General features: G+C 37.5%; 1 protein-coding gene across 2 annotated transcripts in view; it reads left to right on the top strand.

Moving 5' to 3' along the window:
• The window catches only part of LOC146472561 (uncharacterized), a 39,662-nt gene that overhangs the window by 4,058 nt on the left and 15,224 nt on the right, over positions 1-20,380 (top strand). Inside the window, exons 3-21 of one of the 2 annotated variants that reach the window (XM_085119295.1) lie at positions 1,431-1,513; positions 2,399-2,438; positions 3,539-3,641; positions 5,161-5,200; positions 5,377-5,434; positions 6,427-6,508; positions 8,217-8,356; positions 9,150-9,334; positions 10,033-11,194; positions 12,429-12,781; positions 13,221-13,302; positions 14,242-16,117; positions 16,631-16,678; positions 16,870-16,998; positions 17,549-17,589; positions 17,885-17,991; positions 18,127-18,227; positions 18,663-18,770; positions 19,179-19,337. In XM_085119295.1, coding sequence (XP_084975421.1) covers positions 1,431-1,513; positions 2,399-2,438; positions 3,539-3,641; positions 5,161-5,200; positions 5,377-5,434; positions 6,427-6,508; positions 8,217-8,356; positions 9,150-9,334; positions 10,033-11,194; positions 12,429-12,781; positions 13,221-13,302; positions 14,242-16,117; positions 16,631-16,678; positions 16,870-16,998; positions 17,549-17,589; positions 17,885-17,991; positions 18,127-18,227; positions 18,663-18,770; positions 19,179-19,337 — 4,897 coding nt within the window. Of the gene's footprint in view, positions 1-1,430; positions 1,514-2,398; positions 2,439-3,538; positions 3,642-5,160; positions 5,201-5,376; positions 5,435-6,426; positions 6,509-8,216; positions 8,357-9,149; positions 9,335-10,032; positions 11,195-12,428; positions 12,782-13,217; positions 13,303-14,241; positions 16,118-16,630; positions 16,679-16,869; positions 16,999-17,548; positions 17,590-17,884; positions 17,992-18,126; positions 18,228-18,662; positions 18,771-19,178; positions 19,338-20,380 lie in introns of both variants that reach the window. The other variant, XM_085119294.1, reaches the window with a different exon arrangement.

The raw sequence follows: 20,380 nt of genomic DNA, 5'->3' as shown, positions 1-20,380 counted from the left end.
CCATTTCTTTTAGCTGTGTGTTGTGTGTTTCATTCACACTTAATGAAGACTTACTGGTTAATCTTATATTCTGTAACAAAACCTAAATTTACAAGCTAACTAATGTCGACTACTTAGAAGATATCTTCACCATCTATGTTGCTTTAGAGTTGTAAGAGTATTACAAAATAATGAACAATCATCAACATTGCTGTGAATCATAGCACAATCATTTATCAATCATTTATTAAAAAGTTGATGCACAGTACAGTTCCCACCCAAAAGTAGCGAAGCTAATCTAGTTGGGTAGGAGCAAAAAGATCAAATAAAACCAGGGCACAGAAAAGAATAACTACACCAAGACTTCCAAAGCAGAAAACTAAGTGAACCCTACCTTGTCCCCAGTGTTCTTTCTCAGCATTTTCTTTGCATATTGATGACAAGTTTGGTATACATGTATCTTTGGCTCTTGTGTAATGTGAACTCTTGTGCCATTATCTTGGAAATGCAAGGTCAAGGTTTGACAGCAGTTTGGAATTTATTGACCAAAAGAAGACCCCGCAATTTTCAGTGGATTAATCCGATTGTAATCAATGATTGATTGTCTGGAACAATCTGATTATTTCTAGTGACTGATTATGAATCAAATCATAACTTATTCCTATTGCTTTACTTCTCTCTTTACAACCTCTGTACTACGGAGCATAGAACTTTACAAAGTGACTTAGATACTACACAAAATCTGATTGGTCAAAAACCCAATGGCTTATTATAATAATAAATTCATAGAAAACTGTCTTTACTTATAGGTACATGTATTTTATAAAAAAGCAATTAACCACAAATTCTATGGGTTTACCAGTGTAACAAACCCACTGGGGATGTTAAGAGAACAATCGTTTTGGCTTGTGATTTACATGTGCAAGCTTTTCAAGTGTTCTCTCAACATTGCATACATGAGTTTATTAACTAAAGCTAGTTAACTGTCTATTGCTTATTTAAATAGTGTTATTTTTCTTGTTTCAAACTACAGTTAATACTCAGTGATTTGATTTTGTTTAGACATCCTTTGTGACTTGAGACAATAAAACTGTGATCATGTTTGTGAAAGAAATGTGATGTTTTTCAGTCGGTGACACAAGCAAACTTGGAAAAAGAAAACCTGAGTATCCCCAACAGTAGCCGAAGCTATGACCTTCCGATTACTACAACTGTAGTTCGGATGCTTGAAGAGTGGCATATTCATAGATACCACTCAACAACATTCCAATCCTAGCAGTATGCAGGATGTTTGTCACATGAACTTAGTTTAATGGCCTAGCTTCCATGAGTCTTCTGTAAGCTCAGTGGTAGAGCACTCGGATTTTCTTTTTCTGTGTGTACCTGTGATAAACCAAAAAAAAAAAGCGACAACAAATCAATGATGTCAATGAACACAACTTTGTTTTCAGACATTTTTTCCTCTTGTTGATTATCATGGATTAAGTGAAGAGGATCGCCCAATTCCAGTGGAGTTTGTAGGGGATCATGAAAGGTAAAAGCTACTTTTAATTTTATCTTCAGGGTTTCCACAATCATAGGAAAATCAGGGGGAGGGGGGATGTTCCGTTTTTTTTTTTCCATTTCAAGTCCAGTGGTCAGAGGATTTTATTTTAGCAATCTTCTACTAACAAGACACAACAGAGAGCTATGTTCAATTTCCTTTTTGTGATCTTGAAAACGACAAATGGTTGTCAAACATGCCCGCTGTGTCGGAAATTTGTTTCAACCAATCAGAATTACTATCCAGATCTGGATAGAAGTTATGTCATCAGTATGGTATTTCTGCACTCAGATGTCGGTTTTCACAGGGAGACCAGTGGTAGCACTGCGAAACAATTTCTGTTTTGTCAGGCTAGTAGTCAGTGAGTTATTTGTTGAGATTATACATTGTAAGGTTATTGAAGGGCTTGCTGCATGAGAAATTTAAGTGCATTTTTGGCCTTGAAATTGGAATTGCTTCAAAACAGAATTCAGACTGCATCCCATGTAAGTAGCATATTTTGACCTAGAGGCTTATATAAGAAAAAAATTGGTTATTACTTTTTCCTTAAAACAGCAGTAAGGCTGCACCTGTTCTTAGCTCTACTGGACCCTGATAGCCTGCAGTTCCATTGTTTTGATGTCTAGTAGACATGTTGTTCAAATTTAAGGCAAAGTAATACTGGTATTAAGCTAATTCTTCAAATGTAAGCCTCCAGGTAAAAATGTTAGTACAGATAATATTGTTTTCTAGATGAGCTTAATAATTATACTCTGTGTATGCAAAAAAAAAAAAGAGCTGATTTTGAGCCAGTCTGATTTCAAGCCAAAAACAATGCACTTAGGTTGTTCTTGCCTAAATGTTACATATTTACAAGATTTCCATTGTTTCTTTTAGAGTATTTATGAGAAAAGACGAGTGTCGACCATATGGCCAGGTACTATGATTGTTAATTTGCTACTACAGTAACTACTAATGCCTCTATATTACTGGGCTAGCTGCTCAGGGTTAGTGTTTAACTGTTGGCATAGTGGTCTTTGTTTGACATAAGAGCATGGTTTATTGTGTCATAACTAGTAAAGGCTGTATTTTATTAAGAAACACTGGCAATGGACTAGAAAAAGATTAGATCAAGTAGGTTGAAAAGTGATGGAAAGACCAACAAAGTTTCTTCCTTCCTCTCTTTTTTGCACGCCACTCTCCCTCAAAGTTATCTTTTCCTTTCTTTTTCTTTTTCTTTTTTTTTTTTTTTGCCTTGTTTTGTAATTGAATTTGTAGTCTCACAAAGGAGAATGAAACGTCATTGCTTCTGCAAATGTTATCTTCCTATGTTAGATCTTGTAACTCAGTAGATAGTTTTCAATAAGTTGCGTCATCAGTAATTTAAGTTTAGGTGATTTCTTATTCACCATAAGGGTGGTAAGTGGAGGTCTTGACCGCATAATATTTTCACGAAAATGGTCCTTTCAAATTTCACGGGACAAAAAGAGTAAAGACCACAAATCATGAAAATGCTCTTTACCTCACTCAGCCACAGGACCATGGACAATTAAGTTTAAGATTTTCAAACAGGTTTGCCACAGAAATTTACTTCTAAAAAATGTTATTACAAAAACATCTGTATGTAGCCAAATGTTCTGTCATAGTGAGGGAGTACTGTCATCATTTTAGGTCATACTTGATTAAAATAAAATGTTGTCTTGTGTCAGACTAAAAGACAATTCTCAAACCATGAAATACAGTGTATTTGCTTTTAGGAATTCATGTTAAGAAGTTGCACTGAGTTACTTAATATAATCTTACTATTTCCTTGAGAAATGTTTACTTATCCTGGGATGTCACTAAGAGTGGCCGCCTACCAGTGAGTGAATTTTGCCATCTGAAACAGATCTTATCTCCAGCTGAAATGTTGACAGGACACAAACACTTAAGGCTTATTTTAAAGGTGCACAGCCCAAATGAACCAGCTGGGCTTTTCTTAGCAACATGTACATCCCTGCTTATCTTTTAATTTACATGTACACGAACCATTTTTAGGATGACGATGCTCTCCAACCAGTTCTAAGGAATAATCCTGTTGTCATGGAGGAATTGCGGTCATGGCAGCGACTGCAGAAATCCCAGTCCATTCTTTTGGATGGTAATTCATAGCTCTCTTAAATTTATTAATTAAAAATAGTATAAACTCTTGTTCATTTGAGGGAGTTCAGATAATGTTACTCACCAGCTGGGAGGTCCATAGCCTGAGGTCTTGAGTGCAGTCCAAGGTTACAAGTTAAGGGCTGTGCTCAAGACAGGGGGCCCACAGACTGACCTACAATCATCGACAAAATGTTTTGGGAAGGTTACTCAACAAGGCAACAGAAAGTGGGTGTGAAATAAAGACATCAGCACATTTATTACTTTCGTATGTTAAGGCCTTTGTTTGTTGGTTCCCCTTCCCCCCTGCCCCCCTGTTCAATTTTGGATTCCCCACAATTCATATACGCCTAAAGATTCACTTTTGAAGCTCAACATTGAAACAGGGGAGGGGAGGAAGGTCGAATTGAAGTAGAACTTTGGAATCTTCTCAAGATTTTTTTTGATGATTGTAGGTCGGTGAATAAAGTTATTTTTATTTTTTCTGCAAGGCCCAGTTCTTGTAACCAGTTACGCAACAAATCTCTCCGGGTTTGTCGGCAAAATTGAAAAATTCTGCCCAATGCCAGAACCAATCAGATTTACAGAATTCTGCCCACTCACACACTGAGAAAAAAATAAATGTAATTAACAAGGCTGTTGCCCAAGAGAAAGTTGTAGCAATAATAATAATAATAATAATAATAATAATAATAATAATAATAATAATAATAGTAATAATAATAATAATAATAATAATAATAATAGTTATAAAAACATTCATTTAATATAAACACAATAAAATTACAGCACAGCTGATGCGGTCATGTCTTAGCAAAAACTGCAAATGCGGAATACAGATTAAAACAATAAGTTGAGATTCTACCTACATTAAATACTAATAAGCTAAAATGTATAAAATTCAAGAAGAATTTTCTTAATCAATCATTTAAAATTGCTCAATGAACTCTTGATTCTCATTTCGTTGCCAAGCTTGTTTTAGAGTACAGCGCTCATGTTTTGGATAGACTTCTTAACCATATTTGTCTTAGGTATTGGAATATTTAAACATAATATTTACTAATAAGTCTTTAAGAAGGCTAGGCATAAGTTCATAGTAACATTTGTAGGCCAGAACAAGTAGCCGCTGAAAATAAATATGCCGTAAAGGCTTCCATTTTACAGTGTTTAAAACTACTTAAGTTGGCATACACCAATCAAGGCGAAAAATAATTCTAGAGGCTCTTAAGTGTAATCCTTCAAGTTCATTGAACAACGTTTTGTTGTAAGAGCCCCAGACTTTTAGACCATACATTACTAGGCCAAAGGTCAGAAGCTAGGAGCCAAAGGAGCAACATGTTTGTGGTTTCAGCAAAAATTACTGAAGTATCCATGTTGTGCATGTTTGATACCAGTACAGTGTACGACTTTCATTCCAGTATGACATTTGCATGTTTCATGCTATTTTATGGCAGTATGAGTTTACAAAGAAAAGGCTGAAACTCAAACTTATGAAAGCAATGTCAAACCTTCTGTTTCAGGTCCTTTTACTCTCACTGGATTTAGGGTCCAAGTTTATCGGTGAGTACTTGCTGTTAAAAAAGTCTCGACTTGGCATGTGGTATCATGATCCTTGTACTGCATTTAGCCATTGCATGTTGTTTTAACAAACTATGGTTTACTCCTTATGATGGTATCTCCCAGTTAGTGCTTTAATTTGTAAAAACAAACAATTTTTGGTTGTTTATCTGTTTCAGACAAACTTGTCGCCAGTGGTTCTCAGCTGTAATAACTGCTCATGACCTTATATCAAGGGTAGGTCTTCAGTCCTTGTGTAATACTGATTTCTTGGTTAGCTGTCTCATTATTAACTCTTTGACTCCTGAGTTCTTTTATTGATTTTAATTCAGTATTCTTGTAAGCAGCAAATTATCGTCTGTAGGAGACAAAATTGGCAGCAGCTGCTGGTTTATCATCAGAGGGCTGCTTGTGGTTTTTAACAGCTGGTCCTGGTTGTTCAAAGAGCGGATAACTCTATCCAGTGGATAAATCGCTATCCAGCAGATAAAATGTACTCCAACTAATACATTTTACCCACTGGATAGCGACCTACATGCATCCACTGGATAAAGCTATCCACTCTTTGAACAACTGGGGCCTGAATAATACTGAATACATTAACACACTTGCAGTAATGTTGCTAGAAATGTGTAACACAATCATGGTACTCAATGCATTTGTAAGTTATTGATTTTTGCATCTGGAAATTGAAGTGTGAAGAATGTTCAAGGCTTAGATGTGTTCCATGGACAAAAGACCAAGGAAAAGTTGTTTCTTTGTGGCTTTCAAAGTAAAACAGAATGATGTTGCTTTGAACAAAAACAAACATCTTTTCGAAAGTAATCATTACAGCATTGCTTTTCACTTATTTTTATCACTTTGTGAAATGTGGTTAAAGGAAACTGTCAAATAAGTTTTTAAATTTCTGATCAAATATTCTTCCTTTCAAATCACAAAAAACTCTAACGTCCAGTAGTTTGCTTAGAAGGCTTTCTTACACAGCTTTCATCATTTTCAGAGTACAGACTTGAAAAAGCCTTTATTTAGTTTTTCTGGTCTACGTGTACATGTCAATTATTATATCAGCTATGTGAGAACACATCTTAGTGTAGAGGTCTTTGTTGGTCATCTAGTGTGATGTTCCACTACAACCACGAAGTTAAGTTGAAATAACGTTGATAGTCCTGAAAATATATAATTTTAAGATGCTGCTAAGTGTTCTCTATTTGCCTTTGTGTTCTTTGTAGGAGCTGAGTGTTATGGATGATACTGTATTGCAAACTCACAGAGTTAATCCAGGACTGATACAAGTTATTCTTCTGGCAAATGGTATGTTGAATTCATGAAAAAACTCCAGTCTAAAGCTGTGCTTGAAGTGGAATTTTCAATCGCTATTCTGTATTTTCATCATTATTTTTGTCTACCACATAACTACTAATGAATCTTTGAATGTAAATAAATGAAACATATTTTGAACTGCAGATGAAAGATCAAATAGAAGAAAGATCCTTGCAGTTAGTACGCAACTAAAGTACTGTAGTTGCGAAAAGAAAGCTTGCAAAAAATTCAGTATCCTGTTCAAGCCTGGATTTTTTTTCAGGCTTTCTTTTCGCAACTACTTAAGTTGCATACTAACTGTGAGGATCTTTCTTCTATTTGATAACTCTTTGTTAGTTTAATTATAATATGGTTAAATTATATGTTTCATTATACTAAGGTTTAGGGTAAATTTAACTAGTCCAAGGTTTTGCTTGACATGTCTTTGACCATCAGTTTGACAGGAAAAGTTGAAGTTGATGCAGGAGAGAAAAAGGAGTTTTTATCTGGGACAAACAATGTTTTGGGTTGTAACAGACTTGATCTGGAAAGAACCTCAATAGAAAACAAAAATATCCTATTTATTCGATTAATCGCTCTGGGTGCTTATTTAATTTTGGGCCCATGAGGGTGGGCGCTTATTCGAGGAAGGCGCTTATATTTTCCCAACATTTTCAGCAAGCGAGGACATTTTAAGAGAATAGCAAAACAAGGCATAAAAAGTTTATTTTGCTTCAACAAGGCAAAACAAATATTGCAAAAGCTATCATAAACAAGCCACAAACAATAGTTTGTTGACTACTGTATCTAAATCCAATTTTGGAACACAACTGATGCTCCTCTTACCTCACACTGGGCTAGTACAGAAATGTTTTTATTGGGAGGGGGTGGGGTGGGCATTTACAAACTTTTTGGGCTTTCAGGGTCGGCCATTTTTCAAGGTGAGCACTCTTTCAAAGGTGGGCACTTAATCAAATAAATACGGTATTTATAATTTTATGGATTTTATTGTTTTCCTGTTTCAAGTTCCCTTCACTAAATCTTTGATAAACTTCTTATAATAATGAATAAATAACCATTAATAAGATTGAAAAGGAAATCTCTCTTTGTTTCAGTGCATATACTGCATTTTCCTTGGATCTCCCAAGGAGGAAATTTGAGGGAAGCCTCGTTATTTTTTGCAATCTTGCATGAAAATCAAGGGGCCATTGAAAAGGATTGGCCTTTAACTCACATGCATTATGTGACATTTTGTCATATCACTGTTTTTGTTTGCAAAAATTTGATGTTCCAAAAAGAAAAAGAAAGAAAGAAAGAAAGTCTAAACAAATTATCCAAAGTCACTTGAAATTGGTGTTGTGAAAAGCTACTTCTCCAAAATTGCAGATTATGATCTTTTGATGTGAATACCCAGATGCTATTTCAATTACTTGTAATATTGTAGTATGTAAATTAGTTACTGGTTTTATGATGATAATGTAAGTAGTTTTGTATTTTTATCTCTTTCTTTTTGGCACGGCCCCATTTCAGCTTTCTAGCTTTAATTTCTACCATGGATAAATAAAGTTGATTGATTGATTTCAGATTGAACCTTGTATAAATTAATTTGACTTTACTTTAAAAATAAGAGCCAGTGATTTGCAAACTTCACCATGTACTGTGACTTACATTTACCCTGAAAAGAGGAATTTTATCTTGACGCTCCATGTTTGTCTTTCAGAGGCAGAGTTGGACAGTCTTTTGCGAGGGGAGCTAGTTCGTGTGCTCCCAATGAGACAACATCGTCACTCACAAGTTATCATCACTGCACCACTGACCACACAAACAACGACTAGCTCTCATCCTTCTGTTGCTCCAACGGTATGACAAAGTTTTTGCAATGGACATCTTGTTTAATCATACAAAAAAGGTGGAAAAGTGTTAGATTTAACATGTAAACTATCGGTGAGGAACTTGGTGCAAGAGAGGCATAAATGCATGTTGTTGTTTTTTCCTTCAAACCCCATTTACTCCAAATCAACTCTGTTTTAGCTTTGTCAACTGCATGGCTGTCAAAGATGGAACAGAGTTCTACATTTATTTTATTTAAGGTTACCCTATTAGTATACCTTCAGAGGTGTCTTGCATCCAAGCGATGTAGCGCGTCCAGTTTAAACTGTAGATACCTGAACCCTTGTATCAAATTAAAGCTTATAGAGGTGGCTATCAAACTGAACCGAGAATTTTGAAATAAAATGAATTGCCGAATTTTTAGTGCTGTTTTCTCAAATCAATTTTTTCACTTGGAGGAGCCACTAAAACTCAAAAGGAATTTGTTCGTTTGCCTTCAAATTTGGACAGTAGCTAGTTTAACATATAAACAACAAAAACATGTCTGCAAAATTTTCTTTTGAAATATTTTTCTCCGAGAGCAATTTTTGTACGATCACTCCACATTTTTTTCATCCTATTTCGAAAATGCGCTATAACTTTTCATTGCGATTGAATATGACAAAACGCAGATACTTTTTTTGGTACTTTGCTTTATTTATTCAGGTATGACTAGATCAATTTACACTGTTCTTTCAGATGTCACTCAACAGTACAAATATTATCACAAATATTTCACTGAGTTATACCTCAGTCTCACTTCTCTTTTTATATTTTATTTTAGACTTGGCAGTTGTATGCTGGATTGACCCAAGCATCAAATTCCAACAACCTTGAAAGCTCCACCCAAACAACATACTCACCAACAGTGGTGTCCATGACAACCACTAGACCCCACACCTCCTGCTCACCTCCAAACTCACAGGCTCAGGCTACAAACAAAGGAAGGAGAAAGTCTGCTGAAACAAGGTCAGTTTTTTTACAGGGTGTGCTGATCTTGGGTTGACAGGCAGTTGAAAAATGATCTACTTCACTTTCTGAGCTTGCTGCTTTTAAGAAAATGTGTGCATTTTTCTGTACAATTGGGGAGCAGGGATGGCGAAGTGGTGAGAGCACTCACCTCCCGGACTAAGCATCTTATGTGGATTGATTTTGTTGTTGGTTCTCATCCTTGCTCCGAGAGGTTTTTCTCCGGGTACTCCAGTTTTTCCCTCTCCTAAAAAATCAACTCTTCTAAATTCCAATTGATCTGGAAAGTATCCCCAATTAGTACTCTGCACTAAATATGTTGACACTTTAAGTGATTTATATATTTTTTACAATGGTAGCAGTAACTATTGATATTAAACTGCCTCCCTGATAAATTTAGCCATCTTTTCAGCAACTTAGTAAGACTCAACACACACAAACCAGTTCAGTAACATCGCTGAGCACTGTAAATTTGGCATAAGCAAATTTACTACCACATCAGAGAAAATCAACTTCCTCTGATGTGGCAACAGTTGACTCAAGAAGCCAGAGTTCAGTATAGTGGGGACCAAAGAGAAGCAAAAGAGCTAGGGAGAAGAAGATAGGAAACAGGGTTGAGGGAAACAGTAGAAGGGATCCTGGTCATTTTTATGTTATAGGTCTCTTACTAATTTCATCTCCTGCTTTTGTTTTACAAGAAATCGAAGCATGTCATCTCGCCGAAACAGAAGGTCAGATTCAGCAAACAGCCCAACGCCATCAAATAGCACTCATCAACAAATACCTCAAACTCTTCAGTCACCCTTCACTTCTTCATCAGTGTCACCCCCCACATCAAGCCAAACAACAGCTGTACGCATCTCTGGTCAGCTAAGCAATGACACTTCACCTGAAGCTTGCACATCGTCGCCACAGAACTCATGCTCATCAAGTTCCATGGGATCGCCTTCATCAAGCCTACAGAAGAGGTCACCTATAAAACAACCAATGTCACCCAATCACATGCCAGCCATGCTGCAGTACAGTACTTCACCTGTTTCAAGTGCTGGTATGACTAGTATGGGAAGCCCCTTTAGGTCCAACCCATTCTGTTCATCTCCCGACATGTCAGCCATGGTGAGTATGGCAAGTCCTATACCTGCAATGTCCCACATGGGGATGCAGCACTCACCAGGTCATGTGGGGCATTCCAGGGCACAGAGCCCACATCCTTTATATTCACACACAATGGGTCATCTTAACCTTTCCCCCAATCAACTGTATGCACTTCAACTGCAGCAGCAGCGACAGATGCAGTCAGCTGAACAACAGTGGCATCAACACTACCAGAGTCTCCTACACCAATACCAGATGCAGTGTTACCAACTGCAGCTCATAATACAACAGCAAGAGGTCATGCAACAGATGCCGCTCACAGCAGAACAGCAGAACCTGTTAGTTGAACACTACAACCAACTCCTCTACGAGTACCAAGTTGCACATTACTTGCAGCATTTAGCAGCTCAGAGGGCACAGCTAACCATGTTTAACCCTACTGATGAACAAGGTAGTGTCATAAGCACACTCCCTGAAAGAATTCAACAGCAGCTACAGGAAAACATGGAGAGGCAGCGGGCAGATCTGCAAAATCTGATGCCAAGATTGGAGCCGGAACAACTGCAGACATTCTTCACCTGTCTCCAGCAGCGGACCATGACACCAGAGCAAATTAAAGAACTTTATACTATGTTAATTCAGCAACAACAGGCCCAGAGGAGACCACCATGTGCACAACAGCAGCAGCAGCAGCAACAACAACAACAGCAACAGGGGAATGAGGAACAAAAACCAGAAATACAACAGTATCTTCGGCAGAGTCAGGTACATGTAATGTCTTTGTTTAATGGCTATACAGGTCTACCTTGTTAAGATGTGGTCAGCATTTTCAGTCTAGGGTAAATTCATTCTCCACGAATATTCCTCACTGCAGCTGTAACCTGTTCCACACAAGAAATGCAGTGTATGCATCAATGTATGTACATGTACAGTCCATTTCACATGACAAAAAGTGACCTCAAAGGAAAACAAAAATGAAGTCCCAAACTGAGCATCCCTCCAAAAGTACTGATCTCAAATTAATGTATCGTGTTTCTAAATCTTTGCTAGCATACCAGGATGATACAAAAATTTAAATATTAAGGGAGAAATTTATTGCCTGGCCAAAGAAACGATCTCTGGAAATCTTAAAGGGGAAGTATCACGAAAAATTTGATGTCATTTCAAAACCCCAAAATGTTTGTCTGACAAGAGAAACAAAAAATTGGGTAGTTTTGTTATAAATTATCACACCAGTGCAATGAAACTGTCGCTTAGTGCCTCTGGCTAGAGACAGAGTAGGTTGGAATGGATTGAAACTTGAAAAATGTTAGGCTAATGTTTTTCAAGTTTTCGCATTTTTGTTTCCAAAATGCGCTTGAACAGAGTACGAGTCGTTCCTGTCAAGAATTGAGTTGATTTCTTTCCTTTCGTTGTTCTAGAATTATTTTGTAGCAAAGTGAAGGTCTTATTTCACCTTTTTAACAAAAATGGTCAAAAACCCCATAATACTTCCCCTATAAGAATGCCTATCTAGTAAACAAAGTAATGATTTCAGAGTTGGAGTATTAAGCAAGGCAGTGCTACATTAAGAACACTGTAAACAAGAGAAAGTACAGCTGTAGCTTTACAAATGGAACATAAATATTTTAAAAAATGCTACTGGTGGAAGGGCTGACCAGTTGACTATTTACAAGAGTGATGTATGAGTTGAACAAAAGACTGCCTTGAAACAAATCCAGTTGGTTGCACAGGAGGACTGGAACCTGGTACCTCCAGATTACAAGTCCAGTTTCCCTAACCAGTTGGCCACGCCACCTCCCTAAGTAAGATTTGTCTTGCTATATGTAAACATTTGGCTGTATTCTTTGAAGGTAGGTTAACTATTCAAAAGTAGTAAATGTACAAAAGAAACAACCTTCCCAAGAAAAACAGTAGTCAAAAGCTACTAACTGTGAAAGTGTTGTCAGAATTTAACAGAACTGGTGAACTGAAAAGTGGTTTCATTTGATCACAACAGGAACAAGTACAGAAGTTTCTCCAGTTGCCAAAATCTCCATCTTTCCCACAAGAACTTGAGCACAAAGAGCTTGAATCCAAAGCAGAACACAAACAAGAACCCAAGCCAGAAGCAAGCAGTTCCTCACCTCAAAAGGAGTCGCCATCATCATCACCATTCTCACCCTCGCCTTCAGCATCAGCCTTCACTGTACACTACCTTCCCACCACATCAGACTCAGCTGCTTCTGCCAGTGTTAAAAGTGAACCCGAACCATTCAAAGCAACATCCTCTCCAGGAACCTCAAGGCAACAGAAAAGCCTTGGTGCTAATGAGATTGAGCTGAAATCAACAACCACAGAAGAAGAGAGAAGGTTTGTTGTGTTATACTTTGCTTGAGTTTGCATCTGGCAATTTCTTTTAAATTCTAGGTGTTAACAAAAACTTGCGACACTCTTACAGTGTAGATACTAAACTACAAGTCCCTCGTGATTCCAAAATTACACTATTTCAAGGCCTTTTTTTTTCTGGCAAAGTCTGAGAGAGCCTTTGTCAGTGTGCCCCAAGTTTGAATCTCAAACTGACATCATGTGGTGTGTGTTCTTCCTTTAGGTTTAGGCTTTTTCTCCATTTTCACTGGCTCGTTCTTGACTAAAATTTACATTTTCAAATTCAAATTCAATCTGCCTACAGAGAACGTACTTACATACTGCACAAAACCATCTATTAACAAGAACCGTTGATAAATATCACTGTCCTTTCTAATTAATTATCGTGAATTTAACCTGTTTTAATTTTTTTTTCCTACAGCAGTTCACCACATTCCATTCTGGAAAAACTGTTACAGCATCATGTTGAGGCTATTAAGGAAAGCAAACAACAGTCATCAGCCAAGGTGGGAGGCTGTTATTTTAATAACATAGAAAGGGCTATGTCATGTATTTCCAGAAAAGCTAAAGGGCATACGTGTATATTTATTTGGAATCAAAGGAAACCTAAAGACAGTTGTTCAATAAATAAATCACTTTATCTAAGTGTCAATGTATTTAGCAAAGAGCACTAATTGGGGACACTTTCCAGATCGAATTGGAATTTAGAAGTGTTCGTTTTTGAGGAGAGGGGAAAACCGGAGAACCCGGAGAAAAACCTCTTTGAGCAAGAACGAAAACCAACAACAAACTCATCCCACATATGACGCCAAGTCCGGGAATCGAACCTGGGCCACATTAGTGGGAGGCCAGTGCTCTCACTGCTGCGCCATCCCTACTCCTCTTCTCTTAGTTTTCTGGAGTGATGAGTAGAAAAAGAGGTGAAAAAAATTATTTCATAGATGTTACAAACAAAGCATATCACTTACAGAGCACACTCTGCAAGAGTATAAGAGTTACAGGTTGTACATATCCCTGATGCTGTAAGCTTATGGAGCTCACTGTCTGGGCATCACTGTTTACTTTTATTAAAAAGAAAGGTGTGTTCAATTGACCCTATTCCAGAGTAGGAAAACATACAATGATGACAAGAAGTCCCTCATAAGGATTTTGGGGTTACTGGAATCCAAAATCGCTTTAAATTATTATCATAAGTCAGCAAAAGTTTACAGAAATGTCTTCCCAATGTTACTTAAGAGAAATCTAACAGCTATTCTGCTTATTCTCACTCTGGAATATGTTCATTTGAACACGACCTTAGACAAACCTCCACCCCACTCTTGCTACATGTATCTTACACTTCTGCTATCCACTTCCCTTGGGAGATCATAATCACAAGAGTCTGCTGTATATTATTGTGTCCAGTATATCATTTGCCTGACACTAAGTCTGTTATCTGTTTTTAGGCAAGAAAAGCCAGAGTTCCATCCACAGAAACAAAAAACAAACGACGGAGAAAATCAGCAGAACCATCAAGTTCCAGAATTCAAAACAAGGACAACAGTTCCTCAGAAAAAGACAGCCATACCGTGAAAACATCTCGTTTGCTTCCCAAGTCGTCCACAGAGAATTCTATTCCATGCTCATCAAAAGGCATTGTCTCCAGAGTACAAGAATTCACAAACAATTCTTTGAATCAAAACTTCTCTGAAAACAAGAGAGAATGTATTGTCAACAATCATGAGCTTCCAAGAAGTCTAGGTCTTGTTGATTCGCATCCTTCACATCTTTCCGTGGCAAAGACTCAAAGTACAGCTGAGGAAAGGAACACGGTTATTAAGGTGCCAGAGATGGCACTTCCCTTGGTGAAAGAGGAGAGCCCCAAGAAGATGACACCAAGAGAATCAACAGGGGACATTATAAAAGAGGCTCCTCCTGGGGGTGTTACATCACGGGGCTCAGAAAGAACTGCAAGCGATGAACCAAGTTTTAGTGCCAACGTTGCTGAGTCCTCCAATATTTCTAATGGTGAAATTCAGGAATGCACTGACAAAACGTCAGTTAAAAAAGACGTAGCAGAAGAAGTTAGAAAAACTACAGTTTTAAGGGGCTTGTTAGAGAAGCCATCTTTAACAGCATCAAAAGAGGAAGGGACTGCAGGCTCTGAGATTGTATCACGTAATAGTGTTATAACAAAAGATCCCAAAACTTCAGAACTAAGGACCTTATTGGAGAAGGTTTCTTCAATCAGACCTGTAAACGAAGAGACAAATTCATCCAAATTGAAGTCCATAGAGCAAGAGGAGGAAAGGCTTGCATCAGCAGCTTCAGGAGGCTTGAAAAAGCCATCGGTGAAGGTTGAAGAGCAAGAAGTCTCTAAACCACTGCCATCGAGTTATTCAAGGAACAGCATTAGTGATGAATGTAAACTGTCTGCGAACATCTCTGAAGAAAATCCAATAAATAACTCTCAGGATGTGGCATCAAATTTGATGGAGGCTGAGCCTCCTGTTGTGCTAACAAAACCATCTTTGGGTCCAGGAACGAAACAGTTAACAAGAAATTGTTTCTCTGTATTTTCTTCAAATTCTGCTGACCATAATGGAGAGTTGTTTGCTAATAAAGAAATCAGAACTTACTCCAAGAAAGTAACTCCAATCAAGAGAAAGTCTAGCTCCAAGGAGAGTACTGCGGAAGAAAATTCTGCTGTCAGTAAAGTTTTCAGGGTAGACGACAGCAAATCACCAGAGATTGATATCAAGAAGTTAGTGCAGGAAAACCGTAAAGTGGAGGTTAGTAATACACTGCTTAACTCTCAACCTGAGCAGAAAATGTTTGAAAATATGGTGCCATCAGAGGAAAGGGGTAAAAAGCCTAGAAAAAAGTCAACTGGCGATAGCAAGTTACCAACAAAGAAGGCAAAATGCGAAGAGAACAAAAGCAATAGAGTGAGTGGTGATTCAACTCTGGACGAGTCAGTAGGACATGAGGGTCTTAAAGACAAGGACAGCAACGTTGTCAATTCAGTAAGTTTTGTGGCTGATCAAGCAGTTAAAGACATCGCAATTAATCACAGTCCCACCATGAAGGATGCACCTACTACCCAGTTTGAAGTGGTTAAACAGAACAGTGAAAGACTTAGCCGAAGCAAGGAGAGAATTCGGGAGATGACCAGCAAGAGAAAGCAACTGAAAGCAAAGGAACAAAATAGAATAGAGAGGAGCCATGGGTCTGTGGTTTTACCTGTGCTTGTGAAACAAGAACCAGAAAATGGCGAGAGTTTTGAAAAAGTTGTGGACTCCGTGCTGGACGAAGAAATTGCAGTTATTTATAATGGCGAAGGTAAATATCCAGTTACATGGGTTTTTTTTTCAATCTCAGTGCCTTTGTATTGTAGTATTTGTCCTCTAATAAAAAAAGTGAAGTTCATGGTTCAAGTCCATTTCTCTGAGACGTCGATGGATTTGTAACGCCGTTGTTGTTACCTAGTTTTAAATTCTAGATGGCCTGTTTCCAATTCGTGAACCTTCTTACCAAGTGAGATTTTTTAAATGTTTTAAAATTGTTATTTCTTGTAGAGCAACTCGCAGTTTTTCTTCAGGGGGTGGGAACATTGTTTGAAAATTATTTTATTTTGTGTCCTCGAAAACTCTTTGAAATTATCTTTGATTGCCTGTTGATGCATGTATGTACAGACCATGTGTCAATGGCTGAATTTTCATTAAAATTAAAGCATAGATACAGACAGTTTAAGATGTTAGGATTTCAGTTACATTGTGATACGTTGGCATGTCTACATTACGGATGTCTGCCAACAAATCAATAATGCAAATGTTTTGTTTTACCTTTGGACAGAATATCCAGAAAATCAAGGTTTTGAAGTTTCCGAGATCAAGAAAGAAGGTATGAATATCGCGGGTTAATGAACGCTTTTTTGCAGATATTTTAAAGTGATTTTTTTGCAGCAAATAGAGCCGCGATTTTAAGCAAGCATGATTTCAAATGACCCGGGTTAACACCTCTACCATTTATTCACCAGGCTTATAGCATAACATCACATGTCTTTCAATGCGTACACCATATTTGTTTTGCAGAAGACGTTTCGGATAGAGTTGAAACTGTCACACAGCCACTGAAGCAAAGAAAGAGGAGAGAGCCTGCAACTAAGGATGTTGGAAAGAGAGAAAGAAGGAGAAGAGCAAAGAAACGCAGCGAAAGTGACGGTAGTAACTTGTTATTGTAATTGGTTTTGGCTTTTTTAGGACACCCTGAAATGGTTTTTCTTTTGTGTCATGAAATTTCCAGGAGGGTAGAAAAGCGCACAAGCTGGTTAAGTGTGGTATTCCTACTGATGAAAAGGCAAAATATATGTTATCCCGAATGTTTGAAAAGGTGGCCGATGAAGGCTTGAGCGCTTTTCGTGAAACGACACCGAATCACAGGTTTCATGGCCCCGAGAAGGTTCAGGTTGACGTGGAATGATGCGAAAGAGGAAAGAAGGGAGAAAAAAGGGAGAGGGGAGGAAAAAAAAACAGACTATGCAACCCTTTGTTTTCATATTGGCGAACCTCAAATAATAATGTTCTTAATATAAATTATTCTGAAAAACACAATTTATTTTTCTTATGCAAGTGGTGATGTAAACTAATTTTAATTGAACTAATTTTATTATTATACCGTCTAATTTTAGAAATGTCTAGTTGTTTCAAGATAGGAGATCATTGACTGTAATGAACTTTTAAAATGGTTTACGCTTGTCTGTTTTACTTGCAGGGGATACGGTGTCACCCACTTCAGAGCAGTACTTCTTGCAGGTATGTTCAGGTTGAGTTTATTAATTATTTTTGAAAACCTGAGAAGCTTAATGAAAGCAAAATAAAAAGTTGAGTATTTTCCTTTGTGATTCAGCCCAAGCAAATAATCTCAACCTAATTAATGCCGTTCTGTTATATTCTAACTACTAAAAGGATAAACAGTTGTCAGTTTTTAATCCCTTGCGCTTCTTCCACGAGCCCCCTTACTTACCAGGTTAAAATGTATTACCCCAATGGCCATCGTGATATACCATTTATTTACTCATTCATTATAATTGTTTGTCTCTCTGTGTAGGACCGCGTTTGTGCGAAATTTTCTCATTTACCAAAGTGTAGAGATTGCCGGGATGAGATTGGCGAGAAAACTGGGATGGAATTTTGCAGATTTAACATGTTTAGAAGGTGAGCAATTACCACTCATTTCAATCAAGACATCAGTAGGACATGAACAAGTCAATGAGGTCTCCAAGTTTTGGTATTGCTTGATTACGCTGCACATATATTTAACAGTCCCTCGTATATTTTTTGTTTGTAAAGGTTAAGAAAGAGGAAAAATGGCAGTATCCTAGCCGCGGGTTTCCAACTGCCCGAACATGCGGCTACCGAGGATTTCTGTCCGTGGGTGAAAGGGGACAAAGGTTCGTACCTCTTTGCTGGATTCGAGGCATTTTAAATTTTTTTTGGTCATGTCAAGTAGCTTAAACATAACCTTCCTATGAGTCTATCTCCTCCGCAGAAGCTCAAAGGAAGTTTTTAGGAGGGATGACTCCGCTCAGTGAACAATGTGAGTGCAAGCACAAAGGAGGTAGAGGGTATGAGCGCAGAGCCTACACGCATTGCGTTGAGCGAATTTTCCCTAAGGGCCCATAGAGCTTCTGCTGAGGAAAGAGAGGGAAGATGCATTTTTTGAAACTCATTTGTTGTTTTCACAGGGTTTATTCTAGAAATTGGCTTGGGTTCACTTAAGCACTTTAACATATATTGTGGAGTTAATTCTCTGATGTATTATTTTTATCTGGTGTGTTTTCAGTGTTTTCGTTCGTTTTCATGAAATGTTTGTTTTCCATGGTTAGATATGATGGACAAGAACACCTCTCTTTACATCTTATTCAACATTGGAGATCAGTTCTGCTCTGTTATGGAAGAAGAAAAGAAAGCTATAACGCAAGCTGGAGAAAATGGTGAGCAATGTGTCAATACGATCGACAGTTGAACTCTGACAAAAAGTATTACAGTTGGTAGATCACAGAGTTGCCAATCTTGATGTGTGTTCTCTTTGTACTCTTTGTTTCTTTGGGATAGTTTGTCAAGGATTAGCTCTAGAGCATCTACGATATGACGATGTGCTTAGAAAACTAGCAACATATGTTTGTGAATTTATCAATCTCTAGAATTCGTGGCATTTTAAATCATTCAACAATCAAAGCCGTGGACATTTTTAATACTGAATACGAACTCCGTACGATTTTGTCAAGCTACCCAGTCGTATGTGACAGTTATAAGCAAATTTGCTCGTTATCAAGTTCTCCAGTCTTGTAGGAACAAAACAGGTTTCTTATAACCGGATTGGTTTTTGTCTTCTCCTTTAGTTCGTGTGGCTTACAAGCGAGCTGTTCAAGGTGTGAGAGAGATGTGCGATGTATGTGCGACCACCATCTTCAACATGCACTGGGTGTGCCACAGGTGTGGATTTGGAGTGTGCCTTGATTGCTACAACCTGCGTGTCAAGGAACGAGAAGAGCAACCTGGTAAGTCATGATACAGCTGCATAATTTTAATAATTACTTTTAAGGCCATACATGGCCAAGCACCTGATTACATTTGTAATCTCATTAATGTTAGGAATTTTTCCACGTATGGTCTTCTCTCGAATTCTGAACTTTTGTTAGTACCACCATCCACGAAAACGAAGAAGACACTCAGTGATAGGGCTTTTACTGCTGCTGCACCATCCCTCTGGAATAAACTGCCGAGTGCAATAAGGGACGAGGACAATCTTAAACGTTTCAAGTCCAAATTAAAGACATTTTTATTTAGAGTTGCTTACAATACGAATAGCTTTGATGTAAGAAATGTAAGAATTGTAGATAACTATTTTTAATTAATTATTTTAATTTCTTACATATACAATTTGTTAGGCGCATTTGATCATATGCACATGTTAATTTGCGCCATACAAATATTAATTATTATTATTATTATTATTATTATTATTATCATTATTATTATTACTATTAATATTATTATTATTATTATTATTATTATTATTATTATTATTATTATTATTATTATTATTATTATTATTATTATTATGATGCGCAGTAAAACTATCTGTATGCACAGTATAAGAAAGCAACACAGGGCGCGTAGCGTAACCTGTGAGCCAAGCGAAACTTAAAATAGCACGTGAATAAATCAATAAAATATATATCTGTCTGGATTTTTAAGAACATGCCCTCAGAAATTAACCACATTTTGAGACTTTCTAGGCTGATGGAATATGCTAGTCCAGAACATGACTTTAATTAGGGCTCATCACAAGAAAGCAAGGTCAAAGAATACTACAGACCTGGTATAGAAGGTTTGTCTTTGAAATTGGACATGACACTAGCACTGACATTTGAACTGACATGAAACATGGCCTATGTGTTGACAAAACAAGTGCGACATTTCGCAATTATTAACGGCGCCAACGCATCTTAAATCTCACCCAAAACCCGGTCTTTTAGCGGTCCAGTCTAGCTTTCTACAACAGAATCGGCTTAATCGGAGCAAGACAGCGTTCTAAATT

The sequence above is a fragment of the Pavona decussata genome, unplaced genomic scaffold (assembly GCF_977016875.1).
Source record: "Pavona decussata unplaced genomic scaffold, jaPavDecu1.1 SCAFFOLD_98, whole genome shotgun sequence".
NCBI lineage: Eukaryota > Metazoa > Cnidaria > Anthozoa > Scleractinia > Agariciidae > Pavona > Pavona decussata.
The sequence above is the reverse complement of the archived record's forward strand: the minus strand, read 5'-3'. Positions and strand labels throughout refer to the sequence as shown.